At 42.5% G+C, this 15,227-nt stretch overlaps 1 protein-coding gene and 1 long non-coding RNA gene across 4 annotated transcripts; both read right to left on the bottom strand.

Annotated features, from left to right (window-relative positions):
- Positions 1–4,216: 4,216 nt before the first annotated feature.
- Positions 4,217–7,903, bottom strand: LOC120021378 (FHA domain-containing protein FhaA-like). 2 transcript variants are annotated; one of them, XM_038965124.1, is made up of 2 exons: positions 7,793–7,903; positions 4,217–7,141 (listed from the first exon to the last, which is right to left on the bottom strand). In XM_038965124.1, the coding sequence occupies exon 2, from the start codon at positions 7,129–7,131 to the stop codon at positions 5,410–5,412; it is 1,722 nt and encodes a 573-aa protein (XP_038821052.1). In that variant the 5' UTR covers positions 7,132–7,141; positions 7,793–7,903; the 3' UTR covers positions 4,217–5,409. The 2 variants fall into 2 exon arrangements, with proteins under 2 accessions (XP_038821052.1, XP_038821053.1); XM_038965125.1 differs by having other exon boundaries at positions 4,217–7,136; positions 7,793–7,892.
- A 2,116-nt stretch (positions 7,904–10,019) lies between these two features.
- On the bottom strand, positions 10,020–13,605 carry LOC120021270. 2 transcript variants are annotated; one of them, XR_005472489.1, is made up of 4 exons: positions 13,440–13,605; positions 12,928–12,990; positions 10,858–10,981; positions 10,020–10,728 (listed from the first exon to the last, which is right to left on the bottom strand). It is a non-coding gene; the product is annotated as an uncharacterized LOC120021270 (long non-coding RNA). The 2 variants fall into 2 exon arrangements; XR_005472488.1 differs by lacking the exon at positions 13,440–13,605 and adding an exon at positions 13,219–13,419.
- Between the last annotated feature and the right edge of the window lie 1,622 nt (positions 13,606–15,227).

Genomic DNA, 15,227 nt, shown 5'->3' with positions numbered 1-15,227 from the left:
CTAGGCATCGGATAAGAACGAGACTACAGCATCCATAAAGTGACCATTAGACTTGCCACCTTTCGGACTGAATACTTCTGTAGGGTCAACAGTTTTGATTAAATATAAAAAATGTATTGCTCTCACATGCTAATTTCTGTCCATTAAGAACCAACAATGTGCTACATTTTAGTATCATTTCTGACAATGCTAACATCTTTTCAGCCGACGATAAGAGTTCTAAACCGGACCAAAACATTTGGGTTGTGCAGCAAGCTACAAGCTACAAGCAAAGGAAGCTAGCTATAATTTGCTATGGAAGGTTTTTCACATGGCTGAAGTCATCTGTGTAAACTGTTGGCCTTGACTCTTAAGTGTAAACAGAGCACAAGCAAATAAGATAGTGAATGTCCTTGGCTTCTATTGCAAGTAATGTTAGCCAGCTAGCTACAAACCAGCAAGGCTGTAACATTAGCTGTACGGACAGATCGCGATGCACAACTCAATGTGGACAATACCTCCAACATTCTTCCACAAAGCACAGCTACCTAGCTAACTAAGTTCAAACTTTGGGAAATGTGTGCTGAATGATTAACACAGTGTCAAGTTACTGCTGTGTACCAGAGTCCTCCTAGCTAGCTATCTAGCTAACAGAACTGAGGGAAACCATTGCCCGACATGAGGGGCAAAGGAAACCATCTACCGTTGTCCCTAGCTACCGGTGTTGTTGCCTCTGCCTCTTCTGTGGAGTTTATCAGTAGCAACTGCATACATTTTCATATTTTTTTGTACTGGTCCTTCGTGGGAATCAAACCCACAACCCTGGTGTTGCAAGCACCATAATCTACCAACTGAGCGACACAGGATGTTGACATCCAACATTATAGCGCACTACCGCCACCTACTGCACTGGAACGCTCATTAATTTTCTGTTGCCATTTGTCATTATTGTGTATTTTTACTTTACTTGTATTGTTGTGTTATACTGTATTATAATGTTGCAGAATAATTTTGCATAATCACCTTCCGGTGTAAAACTACGTTTTAAGTGAGAAGTAGGCACTGGTCTGAAGCCGGAAAAGAGAGGAATTTGGACACCTACTAACCCAAAAAATGTGTTTTATGAAAGGAAAAAATCTCAATGACATGTATTGCTAAATTAAAAAGGTTTAAGTAAATACATACAGGCATCACATTACTACAAGACAAAACAGCTCGCTCAATCAAGCTTGGTGGCTTGTTTTCATATAACAAAAAAAAACTTGAAAGGGTAGTGGAATGGGATTAGTGTCGTGTGTGAAGAATCCAATACTTGTCTGGGGTACAAATGTTTGAGAAGGTTTGAATCCTAAGCAACCTGCATACACATTGTTTGAAATAATAGACCAACATAGCTACTGTAGTAGGTCAAAGCTGTGTGCTGGAAAACCTTGGTAGAACATGGGTGGAGTAGGCATTGTGAATTTCTTTTCTTTTTGGCTTCAGACCATTCCATACTTCTCACTTAAAACAAAATGTTATGTTTTTAATACACACATTGTGATGGAAACTCAAAACAGACTTCATATATTTTAAAAGTTAGCATTACTAGGATTAGTGTGTGCACTTACAAATTAAAAAAGGTCAGCACGCACATGAATATGATTTGCAATTGAAGCTTCTATTGAATATGATTTGCAATAGAAGCTTCAATTGCAAATCATGTTCAAATGAGTTCTGGCCTTTCGCCATTTTTATATGATTGATACATTTGTTCCAAGCACCCACATTACTTGTTTATACAAGAGGATTTAGAGTTGAGCATCTTCTCTGTCTTTACTTAGTGTGTGTACTTACCTCTACATTTTTCATTAGTCAAAATACTCTTTCCTAACCTGTTGATTGGAACTGGGTAAAGAGGTCACTTGTGTACAGTATAGGAGTGTTGGTGTTGGCAGAACATAGGGCATGTTCTAGACCTCACATTGGATGAGATGCCATTTATTGTCTTGTTTGTTTGTTGGCGTGTGTGCAGCCTATGGTTTTGAAGTGCGCTGGGGTGTGTAATCCTCGGCTTTAATGCCTGTCTGAATAACATAGATTACAATGGACTTGATGGATGGTCTCTGGGGTGCTGAGTTTGTTTTGGTTCCCAACAGCTATAGTACATTGAATTGAGCTGTGCATTACTACTGTTCCTGTGCCTTCATCTCATTCAGAAGATATAACTGACAAAACTCCAAAAGAAATACAGTATATTAGAATGTTTACCTGGGATGATTTTCTAACACTTGAACAATAGACTGTGCTCATATTTGCTTACATAACATTTTACCAGTGTATTTTGTCTTTGCAGGAATCTCAAGTCATGATTGGCCAGCAGCAGCTTCTCCTCCTGTGGGCATGGACGTTGCTGGTGGCAGTGCTGTACCCAGGTGCCCTATGCAAACATGAGGTGGATTCAGGGGTTGGGGAAAGAATGTACAGGGATTTTTTTTAACCTTTATTTAACTCGGCAGGTCAGTTAAGAACAAATTCTTATTTACAATGACGGCCTACCAAAAGGCAAAAGGCCACCTGCGGGGACGTGGACTGGGATTAAAAATACATTTAATTAAAATATAGGACAAAACACACATCACGACAAGAGAGACAACACAACTCTACATAAAGAGAGACCTAAGACAACAACATCATTGCAGCAACACATGACAACACAGCATGGTAGCAACACAACATGACAACAACATAGCAGCAGCACAACATGGTAGCACAACATGAGGCAAAGCGCCCACCTCCAAGAGCGGTGGCTCCTCCAGATAGGGGCTGAAGATGGCAGGGGCAGCAGCCGCCAGGGCACTGGGTGGGGCTGCCATTGAATACGGGCTGGGGTCACTCGGTAGGCCAAGACATGGCTACGGTGGGCGTGGGTATGGCTACGACGCATTCTCGTCTGAGGAGGACCAGAGATTCTACAATCCTGAAGGCCAAGTGCTTCACAACCAGTCTGACTGGCACCGCTACAGAAACGCTGCTGGCCCCAGACATGGCCCCATGAGTAACATCCTCCTCACACTGGGATCAATGGTACCTTTCTTCTTTGGGGACTGGATAAGGGGAATCTGGTCATAAATAATTTCCTAGGAAGTAGATTCTATCTGAAATACTTGTCCGAAAGACCAGTGAGTGGACTTCAAAACTATTTTAAATAAGTCCTGATCTTGTTGTCCTTTGGCATAGGCCCACCACCACCTTTACAAAGCTATACTCATTGGAATGTCATTACGGATGGGGGCTCCTATCTTATTGTGTTGTAAAATCATGTGTCACTTGTTACTGTCAAAATGGACTGTGCTAGATCCTGTTTCAGCTTCATCCACTGTAATAACTGGATGAACTAAGGTAGGAGGCTGCAAATAATACATGTTCCTATTAACATCTACTTTGCTGTGATTTTGCTAATGTTATTACTCATATTTGGCCATGGCAATAAATGTGTGATTATTCACTAGCTTTTATATCTGCAAATAGCAAACATATGTTTTTGTAACCCATATTAAAGTAATATCAACCAATTTAATATTATTTTCTATGGATTTGGTAATATGGGATTCTTCATAATACTTGATTTACCTACTCTGGTCCACTAATAAAATATAGATTTCTGTGTGTGTTTGTGTTGCTTTATTACGTTCATTATGATGCATGTGACAGTAGTTAAGTTCAGGACCATATAGAGACAACATGGATAAGTATAGGGGAGCAGTAAATATAAAATAAATCAGTGTTTCCCCTCTACATTTGGATTCAAAGAAATAATAAAAGAATGTAAGGAAAACTCACAACATAGTACTTTCAAATATAAGCCTTGTGTGCAAGGCTTCTGCGAAGAGAAAACATGATTTTATTTTAAAAGTATCCCAGAAACACAAAAACTGGTTTTGATTTAATAATAGGGCCTTAGTTCACAAAAAAATACATGTTTTTGTGTATGAGATGAGTTGAGATCTTTGTGTTCCGTTGTAAAGAAAGCTTAAGGATCATTTAATAGACAGTAACGGGAATTGTAATGCTGCCAACTAGCAGGCAGAAACCCTGTCTGTTCGATTTTCTCACACTGTAGTGACTGTTCTGTAACAATTTCCCTTGAGGCAATTAGACTCCTAGCAACAGATGTGTCTTTAAAAGATTCAATGTGCTCTGTGAGATTGTCACAGTAACTGCCCTCATGTTTTCTAAAAGAGAGAATGGCCGACCATGTGATTTATTTTGTTTTTATTCATCCTGTACCTTGAAAATGGAAGAAGACTTGCGATATTTAAAGGCCAAGTAATATTCACCATTTAGTTCTAGCATGGCAAAGGGCTTATTTTAAATTTCCAAAACACATTAAAACAATGCATGTTTTATGTTCATCACTAAATACATGCTTGGGAAAAAAGGAAAAGAAGAGTCGTTTATATCCATTCGGCAAGAGAAATAAGTGCACTTCTGATAACCAGGGGACAGGAGGACATGGAGAGGGAGACTAGATGGGGAGGTAGAGAGGTATGGGACAAGAGAGAACTAAAGAAAAATAGGAACAGGCAACTTTTAAAACCAATTGCTGCAGACCACATAAGATGGACTCTTTACAGTACAAATATAAATATCACAGTAGAGTATAATGTACTGTTTAGTTCACCAAAAAATTATTCTGAGCAAATTGATTTCCAGCTAATATCTGGCATACAGCCGACAATGCTTTATGTACTTCATGTGGAACCACACTGGCAAAAAGACACTGAATACCCAGAGTCAGATGATAGTTGCCTCATCACATAAGAGTTTACAATTGGCTAAAATTTAAATTGGTTAGTGCCTACGTACAACCTGATAGATATCCAGAGTCAATAGTAAGCTTTATATTGTATGTACTTGTAGTGTTTGTGTGTTAGTGTTATATACAGAGATATCGTAATAGATGCAGAGATACAATATTAAAGCATCATGCATTTGCCATGACCTGAACAAATGAGTGTTTTACAGAACAAAATACAGTGATCAACAGAGTATTCTACCAGAAACTGCTCTGAAACAAAAAGTGCAATGAAAAAAAGAATTGCAATAGAAAAGAAGTCTAGAAGTACTACAGCGAAGATCCAAATTGACAGATCAGTGCAAATGTTAAAGACACAAATGAGATGGGCCATTAGACAAACAGTAAAACTATATTAAAGCTCAAATGCCACCATAAAATGTGGAGGAAATGGACCTTATCGTGCACCCGTGTCCCTGGAAGTTATTTTCCACTTGCTTCCTTTCCATCATGACCACTGATAAGTGAAAGTACTGGTTATATCTTCACCGTACTTAATTAACCTATCCTCACAAGATATCAGTGGCATGATGAGGAAGGGGGACAATGAAATGAAGCTATTCCAGACGACTGGGACACACCTACTGTATGTCTCAGTGCAGTAGAAGAGTGCTGCTAAGGACCATGAGGAGACTGGTTATCAGCTGTACCAGCCCCTGGCCAAGGGGGTTACTGCGACTGTTCAGATTTTTGTTGTTGTTGTTGTTGTTGCTGCTGCTGCGTTCAGCTGTCTGCTTCTCCAAGAAGCGCTCCGATTGGTTTATGTACAGCTCCACACACTTCCGGTTCTTCAGCTGCTCCACCAATGCAGGGTAACCAATCTCTTCAATGCTCACTGTGGGGCCGTCAACCTCTTCCTTAAACTCTCCAGCTATCTCGCCAGGGGTGAGAGGCTTCACTTTGTCTGTTCCCTCCTGGTTGCTAGCTGGACTGCTGTTCCCCACCTCAGGAGTGATGGGCATGCTCTGGCTGTTGGCTCCCTGAGGGTTGTTCTTCTGGTTGTTAGGTGTGGCCTGGGAGTCTCTGCCCTGGTCCTGCAGAAGGTCATTCCTCTTCATGCAGGTATCCATGAAGCTGTCGTAGGACTCTGCCCGCGGAGGTACTTTGTAGGTGTAGTCCCGGCCATAGTCGTTTTCGTCTGTGGAGCGTTCGCCGTATTTTCTGTACATGTAGTTGTTGTAGGACTGCTCTTCCTGAGGGTTGCGGAAGTTGAAGTGTGGACGAGGGAAACGCCCAAGGCCGTAGCCAACCGCCATACCTGCCACGGCCCCAACCCCTGCAGCCATAAAAGCCTTCTTAGCAAACCCCTTGGACTGAGTAGAGGGGTACTGCCCCATTCCCTGAACTGAGCGTGAGAAGGGAGAGCCACCTCCCATACCTCCGTGCCCACCTCCATAACCATAGCCTCCACCATAGCGGGGACTGAGGATCTTATTGTTTGGGTTCCAGTTGGGTTGGTAACCTCCTCCCATCCCTCCACCAGGGTGGCCCCCTGCCTGCCCCCAGCCAGTATTTCCCCCTCTTACTGGGTAACCTCCAGCAGGGTAACCTCCGGCTGGGTATCCCGGATTTACTCCTCCTCTCCCTGGGTTCTGGTTGGGGTAGCCTCCTGCTGCAGGATAACCACCTGCGGCGGGGTAACCTCCAGCTGCTGGGTTCTGGTTTGGATATCCCCCAGGATTTGCCCGGCCTGGATACTGCTGGTTGGGATAGCCACCTGCTGCAGGATAGCCACCAGCGGCTGGGTAACCTCCAGCTGCAGGGTTCTGGTTTGGATATCCCCCAGGATTGGCTCTGCCTGGATACTGCTGGTTGGGATAGCCACCTGCTGCAGGATAGCCACCAGCGGCTGGGTAACCTCCAGCTGCAGGGTTCTGGTTTGGATATCCCCCAGGATTGGCTCTGCCTGGATACTGCTGGTTGGGGTAGCCACCTGCAGCAGGATAGCCACCAGCAGCAGGGTTTTGGTTAGGATATCCTCCTTGGTTGGTTCCCCGGCCTGGATACTGCTGGTTGGGGTTTCCACCTGCTGCAGGGTATCCACCGGCTGGGTTCTGGTTCTGATTGGTACCTCTCCCTGGATAAGTACCTCCTGCTGGGTACGGGTTGGGGTTCCTATTGGGGCTTTGGGGTTGTCTAGGGTAGCTTCCCGTCTGTGTGTTTGATGTTTTCGACGGCTTTTTTTCTGAGCCCCTGTTGCTGGATGATGTCTTTTTGCTGCTGCTGCTGCCACTTCTCTTGGCCCATGTAGAGTCAGTATGAAGCAGAACCAGGAGGGCAAGAGACACCAGGGCCAGCTCACACAGCTTTCCCATGATGACTGCCCTGGGGGGAAATATGGTGATGTCATTAACAGTAAGTACTTGGACTTGGTCCAATCGTTTTTCTGAAGCCTCATCTAATTATTCCTGTTTACTTAAATCTGAGCTAACCCTCTCATGTCACTGACACTCCTGTCACGGACTGTAGAATTTATTTGCTTAATTCGTTTTCTGGATATCAAGTATAAGCCAACGCCTACCATGTTCTGTTCTGGAAGATTATCCTTAAAGTAGCCTAACAGAAAATACATGTAACATAATATTATTAGGGATAAGATTTTCCCTGAATGTTCAATACGCTGTATAGAATTCCAGATAATTCCAGCAGTTAGTCCTATATTTTGTAGCTTTAATTTAGGCCAATCAGTAGGCTAAACATAATAAAGAAAATAGGCTACCACGGTGCAATAAAATACAACACATATCCAGGGGCAGCTTGGATGTTTTCTGAAAAATAAAATATGACGAAGGCTATATATAACTAGACGTGAAGGCAAATTAGGCTATATGCGCAGTACTATTTTTCAGAACCGGACCCGTTATTCGCATAAATGTAATGGTCTTATTCAATAAAATGGCGCTCTAGCGCTTTCACGCAGAACAGCCCGGGCTGATACTCCTTTAAAACTCATGTGAATATCGTAAAATAACCTACCGTTGGAAATTCGAGACGATTTTGTTCCTTTTGTAGAAAAGTAGTATTTTTCATCCGTTTCTCTGTTATGTTTAAGGTTCTGTGTCGTTCGCTCACTGCTTTCATTCCGAGGGGAGGGGTTCCTATTTACAAGGACCACCGAACATAGGCTAGCCTGGCTACGTCACTCATCATAGCAGTCCTAGCTAAAACACCACATTTTCTTACCTTACAAAAATAAATTGAACTATATTTTAAGACAATTAAATACTCTACCAACAAAAAAGCTGTTAGAATTATAAATGTGTGTATGTTCCTTAAGGTCCTTGTGTAATGTGATATTGTACCCCCTGGCCCAACTGTCCTTTGTATATACTTGTGTTCCCCCATTTAGTTTTTTATTGGTTTGTTAACAATCATAAAATATATTTTCACGTTTGTCACGTGAAAATACTAGTAGCCTACAGTGAAATGCCTTTCTTGCTTGCTCTTTCCCAGCAATTCAGTACTATAAAATATAAATAAACAAGTCAATTAGAACAAAAACACACGAGAAATAGATATAAGAACACGAGAAAGTAAGCCATAGATAGGCTATACAGGATAACGCATTCTGTCCCTGTAATAAGCTATTTCATTAATACTTTATTTAGTCAAAATTTAGCCTAGGCTAATCAATCGATTCGAAATTGAAAGCTTGTAATGGGAATTTATGCGCAAATCCCATTCACTTTCAATGGAGGATTCAGCTCAAGTCCAATGGATTTAACCATTTTAATGTTAACTTCTAGGGATGTTTAAATCAATCATACTACGTGTAAAGCCTTAAAAACGTTACATTTAAAGCCAGGTTGTGCTACACTTTTTCCACCTACACAAACTACTGCTATTTACTTTAGTCATTGTCCACACTCAGGGCCTTTCCGTAGGCCTGCTACTGTAGCGTGTATGTGTGTGATACAATCTGAAGTAATGGAAAATCATAATTTTTAACTGCTCTAGGATATAATTGCTTGGATAACCTTATTTACTATTATTTATTGATTTACTTTTCACTCTTTATGTGGTGCGCACTGAACAGAACGGAATAATTATCACTGAATTGTCATGTTTGTTTGTGTGTCAATTAAACACGTAAGGGGTGGGTTGCCAATTTGCGATTTGACACGGAAATCAAATGTAATTTATTAATTCACAGTGGAACCCAATACAACTGCGTATGGTTCTTGGTGTGGCCTCGTCTAAGTTGTGGACACCAGATGGCGACAAATGGATATATAATATATACTGTAATGACCTGACTAGATCATAAATGAACAATTGTCCAGACAGAGAATTGAGTTTGCGAATTGACGGTTTAATAAACCAACTTTACACAGGCTACTGTTTGGCCGTAGCCCACGCCAAATAAATGACAGAACCTACAAGCCAATCGTGACCTTCTCTTGTGAAACCCAGACTTAAGAGAGAAAGGCTAAACCTGGTCTTAACTTCCAATGCTCCATCCCCCTGCCCAACCCCCCTCCACGCCACTCCGCCAACCGCCAGGATGCCCGGCATCAGAACATTCCAGGCATTCCCGTGATTGGCAGATAGCAGGTTGATTGACATGTCGGACCCCGCGAACACTGGGTACTGGTCAGTACTACACAACCACCTACTAGCCTAACACAACACACAGCTGTCTGTGCGGGTCGCTACAATACTTTTTGTGTTCGATGAATTATTCCCAGGTCATACATGGAGTTAGGGAAATAAAAATGTTTTGGTAACTGTACAAACATATTGACCGAAGTCGCTTGTGTATTTTGTGCCTGATTAGGCAATGAGGCTCAAGGACTTTTGTTATATTTTGCAATCCAAACTACCTTGTGAATAAATAGGCTAAAATGAATCATGCAAAACAGTGAAATAAGCATAGAGCGAGATTTATGCAGTCAGTTGATAGAGCATTTCTCCATATCTGTAGGCTGTGCATGAAGCACTGATGGTGTAGGCTAGAGCAGGGGTTCCCAATGTGGGGTCCGTGGACCCCCGGGGTAGTGCAAGGGGGTCCATGGCCAGATTACAATGTATTCATCAATGCCACAAACCTGGGACATTGAAGAGCATCATATGAACTATTAACTGCTATCGAAGAGCACAGAGTCTCCTGCTTTTCCATTTTAGGAATTAGACCAGCACAAATAACACATGTAAAACAGCATATTGTGATTTTTGGTGGGAGATTTACAAATGGAGAAAGAACTGGATGTGTAAGGTAGGTTTAATATAAAATACAAAGTTTACTCTAGCAGAATGAGAAACACTTAACAGATTTAGGCCATGCCTAAATGCAGCTATATCAACACCTTTCTGGTCAATTTAACACTGTCCACATTGCTGCTGACAATTGTGAGCAGCACATTTATTAACACTGCATTCAAGGGGAACGGAAAGGGGATACCTAGTCAGTTGCATAACTGAATGCATTCAACCGAAATGTCCTCCCAATTTTAACACAACCCCTTTTCAGTCTGGACCCAAGAATAAGCAGGAGGGCAGCATTACACAGGTGGGAAAAAAGTAGCCAAAACAGTACACCACAACACTTAAACGTGGTACTGAGTCTAGATGTTATCAAATTAGGAGAAGAACAAGTGAAGCAGCATGGGGAGAAGAAAAAATAAAAATGGGTGAAGGTAGGGTGTGTTTATAGAGATAAGATGGCGCGTTCCAAAGTTATCCGAAGTTGAGGGACCATGGGGCATAAAAGGCATAGTGTGGAATAAGGGGTATCTAGAGGGATGGTTGGACATGTAATACATATAAAATGGGGTCCTGGTGTGCTTCTGCACACCTTTTAGGTCGTTGTCACAAATATTCATTCCATGTCCAGCCATACTCGGGGTCTCAGCGTATATCCCTCGATGTCATTCTGTCTCAGTTGCAGCATTCAAATCGTGGTCATCGTGTGTCTGTAATTCACAACATTAAAGACGATGAATGAGCATAGCTTTTCCACAAATTGAGCCATACACAATACAATTTAAGCATTGAGGACAGCATTTTGTTGACTACATGTGTGAATGAGGGAAGAATCTTACCCCCGCTGTAGGTCCATTTGAGTGCGTGTGATCACTTAGGCTTGAACATCAACCAGTACTGGGACCATTGGAGACGTGGGATGCTTGCTCTCAGAGTGCAGCTTGAATGTATTCGGGTCTGCATCTATAAAAGGTCAAGTACAAAATGGAAAAAGTTAACAATCTGTGGCTTAGATTGAATTCAATGTTGACACTAATGATAAACTAAACAATATGATGCAACAAACTACTACACATGAAAGACTACCACACAGGCCAATACAATGACCTACAAATGGAGGAACCTAAAAGGTACAGTTGAAGTCGAAGTTTACATACACCTTCCCAAATACATTTAAACCCAGTTCCACAATTCCTGACTTTTAATCCTAGTAAAAATTCCATTTTAGGTCAGTTTGGATCACCACTTTATTTTAAGAATGTGAAATGTCTAAATAGAGAGAATGATTTATTTAACCTTTTATTTCTTTCATCACATTCCCAGTGGGTCAGAAGTTTACATAAACTCAATTAGTATTTGGTAGCATTGCCTTGAAATTGTTTAACTTGGGTCAAACGTTTTGGGTAGCCTTCCACAATAAGTTGGGTGAATTTTGGCCCATTCCTCCTGACAGAGCTGGTGTAACTAAGTCAGGTTTGTAGGCCTCCTTGCTCACATGCTTTTTCAGTTTTGCACACACATTTTCTATAGGATTAAAGTCAGGGCTGTGATAGCCACTCCAATACCTTGACTTTGTTGTCCTTAAGCCATTTTGCCACAACTTTGGAAGTATGCTTGGGATCATTGTTCATTTGGAAGACCCATTTGCGACCAAGCTTTAACTTCCTGACTGATGTCTTGAGATGTTGCTTCAATATATCTGCATAATTTTCCTACCTCATGATGCCATCTATTTTGTGAAGTGCACCAGTCCCTCCTGCAGCAAAGCACCCCCACAACATGATGCTGCCACCCCCGTGCTTCACGGTTGGGATGGTGTTCTTCAGCTTACAAGACTCCCCCTTTTTCCTCCAAACATAATGGTATTTATGGCCACAGTTCTATTTTTGTTTCATCAGACCAGAGGACATTTCTCCAAAAAGTATATGGTTTTGAAGCAATGGCTTCTTCCTTGCTGAGCTGCCTTTCAGGTTATGTTGATATAGGACTCGTTTTACTGTGGATATAGATACTTTTGTACCCGTTTCCTCCAGCATCTTCACAGGGTCCTTTGCTGTTGTTCTGGGATTGATTTGTACTTTTCGCACCAAAGTACGTTCATCTCTAGGAGACAGAACGCATCTCCTTCCTGAGCGGTATGACAGCTACGTGGTCCCATGGTGTTTATACTTGCATACTATTATTTGTACAGATGAACATGGTACCGTCAGGCATTTGGAAATTGCTCCCAAGGATGAACCATACTTGTGGAAGTCTAAAATCTTTTTTTCCCCCCAAGGTCCTGGCTGATTTCCCTATGTCAAGAGGGACTGAATTTGAAGGTAGGCCTTGAAATACATACACAGGTACACGTCCAATTTACTCAAATTATGTCAATTAGCCTATCAGAAGCTTCTAAAGCCATGACATTTTCTGGAATTTTCCAAGCTGTTTAAAAGGCACAGCCAACTTAGTGTATGTAAACTTCTGACCCACTGGAATTGTGATACAGTGAATTATAAGTGAAATAATCTGTCTGTAAACAATTGTTGGAAAAATGACTTGTCATGCACAAAGTAGATGTCCTAACCGACTTGCCAAAACTAGTTCGTTAACAAGAAATTTGTGGAGTGGTTGAAAAACGAGTTATAATGACTGCAACCTAAGTGTATGTAAACGTCCGACTTCAACTGTACATAGAACTATGTCTGGATTTGATTAGAGCTTTGATCGAAAATTCAAGCCTGATGAGCCATTTTATATATAATACATTTTATGAGCCCAAGCCCAAATGAATGTGCCGTTATCCATTAAATATGATACAGTATAGGCTAGCGCACATTACGCAAGACTGAAAACATAAGCCCATTGATGTAGCTAACTACATGTTCTCGTGGGTAAATACATGAAACAAGTTCCAGTAATCTAACCTTTTTGAGTGGTGTTACGTACACCTCTTGAAGGGAACGCAACACCCTGCTACACGCAACTCCCTGTGGAGTGAAAGAGGTATGTGATTGTAGGTGCGGGTAAGGATGACAGCGGCAGAGAATATTACCATTAACAGGGAATTTATGTCCTTAACACGGTAAATGTGGGTAAATGTGGCTGGACGGAACCAAAGCAAAGAAAGTAAAGTTAAAAAGCCTCCTCTCCTACCTATTCTTAACGCCACCTGGCGCGCTAACCAAAATACAGGGGGTGTTCCACCCAAGTCTTACCTAGTGTGCATAGACAGAGTAAATACTACGGGTATATGTATGCCCGCAGGCCTCTTGCCTAAACACTCCCAAGGTGCCTTCCCCTTCCCCCCTGGGAACAAATGAAACAGAATAAGTCTCCAAACTCAGTGAACAATTTGAATAAACCAAAAACACTAGGTACTATCGCAAACACATAGCTCTGCAGGACCAGCTACAAAAAAACTTTACAGCATATTTACCAGACCAGCACATACAACGAAGCTCTCTCTCTCCTCCTGACAAAGGAACACTGGTTTTTCAAGCTGCAGAAGGAGTCGGAAATTGCAGCCAGCTGTATCCCCTGACAAGAGGGCGGGTTCAGAGCTCCAATCTGCAATGGGGCCGACCAATCAGCAGCTTGGAATCCAGGAAGCCATCCTGAAACATATACACATACAAACCCACAACACAGAAACTGGGGAACGTAACAAGTGTGAACTGTATTACTGTACTGTATTATACTGTACTATACAGACTGGAATGACCTTGTTCAAACCATGATAAAACAGAGAACATGTGATTCTGGTGCAGCACATGTGGCCTACAAAGTTACAAGTATAGGCTAGCAAATTATTATTATAATTTTAAAAATTAAAAAATTCTCCCCAATTTTCATCTTGTCTCATCGCTGCAACTCCCCAACGGGCTCAGGTGGCGAAGGTCGAGTCATGAGTCCTCCGAAACATGATCCGCGAAACCGCACTTCTTAACGCCCACTTAACCCGGAAGCTAGCCGCACCAATGTGTCGGAACACCGTTCAACTGACAACCGAGGTCAGCCCGCAGGTGCCCGGCCCACCACAATGAGTTGCTAGAGCGCAATGAGCCAAGTAAAGTAATGAGCCAAGTAATGAGCCAGCAAAACCCTCCCCTAACGACGCTGGGCCAATTGTGCGCCGCCCAATGGGACTCCTGATCACGTCCGGTTGTGATACAGCCGGGATCGAAACCAGTGCCTTAGACTGCTGCGCCACTTGGGAGGCCCCGCAAATTTGATTTTAATTTTGAAGTCAATCACTGCATTATTAATCGGCAGACTCAACAGCCTTGGTTCTCAAATGACTGCCTCGCCTGGTTCACCAACCTCTTCTCAGATAGAGTTCAGTGTGTCAAATTGGAGGGTCTGTTGTCCGGACCTCTGTCAGTCTCTATGGGGGTGCCACAGGGTTCAATTCTAAGGCCGACTCTTTTCTCTGTATATATCAATGATGTCGCTCTTGCTGCTGGTGATTCTCTGATCCACCTCTACGCAGACGACACAATTCTGTATACTTCTGGCCCTTCTTTTTAACAAACCTCCAGACAAGCTTCAATGCCATACAACACTCCTTCCATGGCCTTCAACTGCTCTTAAATGCATACCTTTCAACCGATCGCTGCCGGCACCCGCCCGCCCGACTAGCATCACTACTCTGGACGGTTCTGACTTAAAGTATGTGGACAACTACAAATACCTAGGTGTCTGGTTAGACTGTAAACTCTCCTTCCAGACTCACATTAAGCATCTCCAATCCAAAATCAAATCTAGAATCGGCTTCCTATTTCGCAGCAAAGCCTCCTTCACTCATGCTGCTAAACATACCCTCGTAAAACTGACTATCCTACCGATCCGTGACTTCGGCAATGTAATTTACAAAATAGCCTCCAACACTTTACTCAGTAAATTAGATTTACTGAGATTTACTTAGTGCCATCCGTTTTGTCACCAAAGCCCCATATACTACCCACCACTGCGACCTGTATGCTCTCGTCGGCTGGCCCTAGCTTCATATTTGTCGCCAAACCCACTGGCTCCAGGTCATCTAAGTCTTTGCTAGGTAAAGCCCCGCCTTATCTCAGTTCACCGGTCACCATAGCAACACCCACCAACAGCACGCACTCCAGCGGGTATATTTCACTGGTCATCCCCAAAGCCAACTCCTGCTTTGGCTGCCTTTCCTTCCAGTTCTCTGCTGCCAATGACTGGAACGAATTGCAAAAATCACTGA

Source organism: Salvelinus namaycush, chromosome 26, assembly GCF_016432855.1.
Source record: "Salvelinus namaycush isolate Seneca chromosome 26, SaNama_1.0, whole genome shotgun sequence".
Lineage (NCBI taxonomy): Eukaryota > Metazoa > Chordata > Actinopteri > Salmoniformes > Salmonidae > Salvelinus > Salvelinus namaycush.
This window is presented reverse-complemented; position numbering and strand designations above follow the sequence as displayed.

Excerpts from the sequence above, each read along its gene's own strand:
- LOC120021378 (XM_038965124.1), bottom strand. The coding sequence starts at position 7,131 with ATGGGAAAGCTGTGTGAGCTGGCCCTGGTGTCTCTTGCCCTCCTGGTT.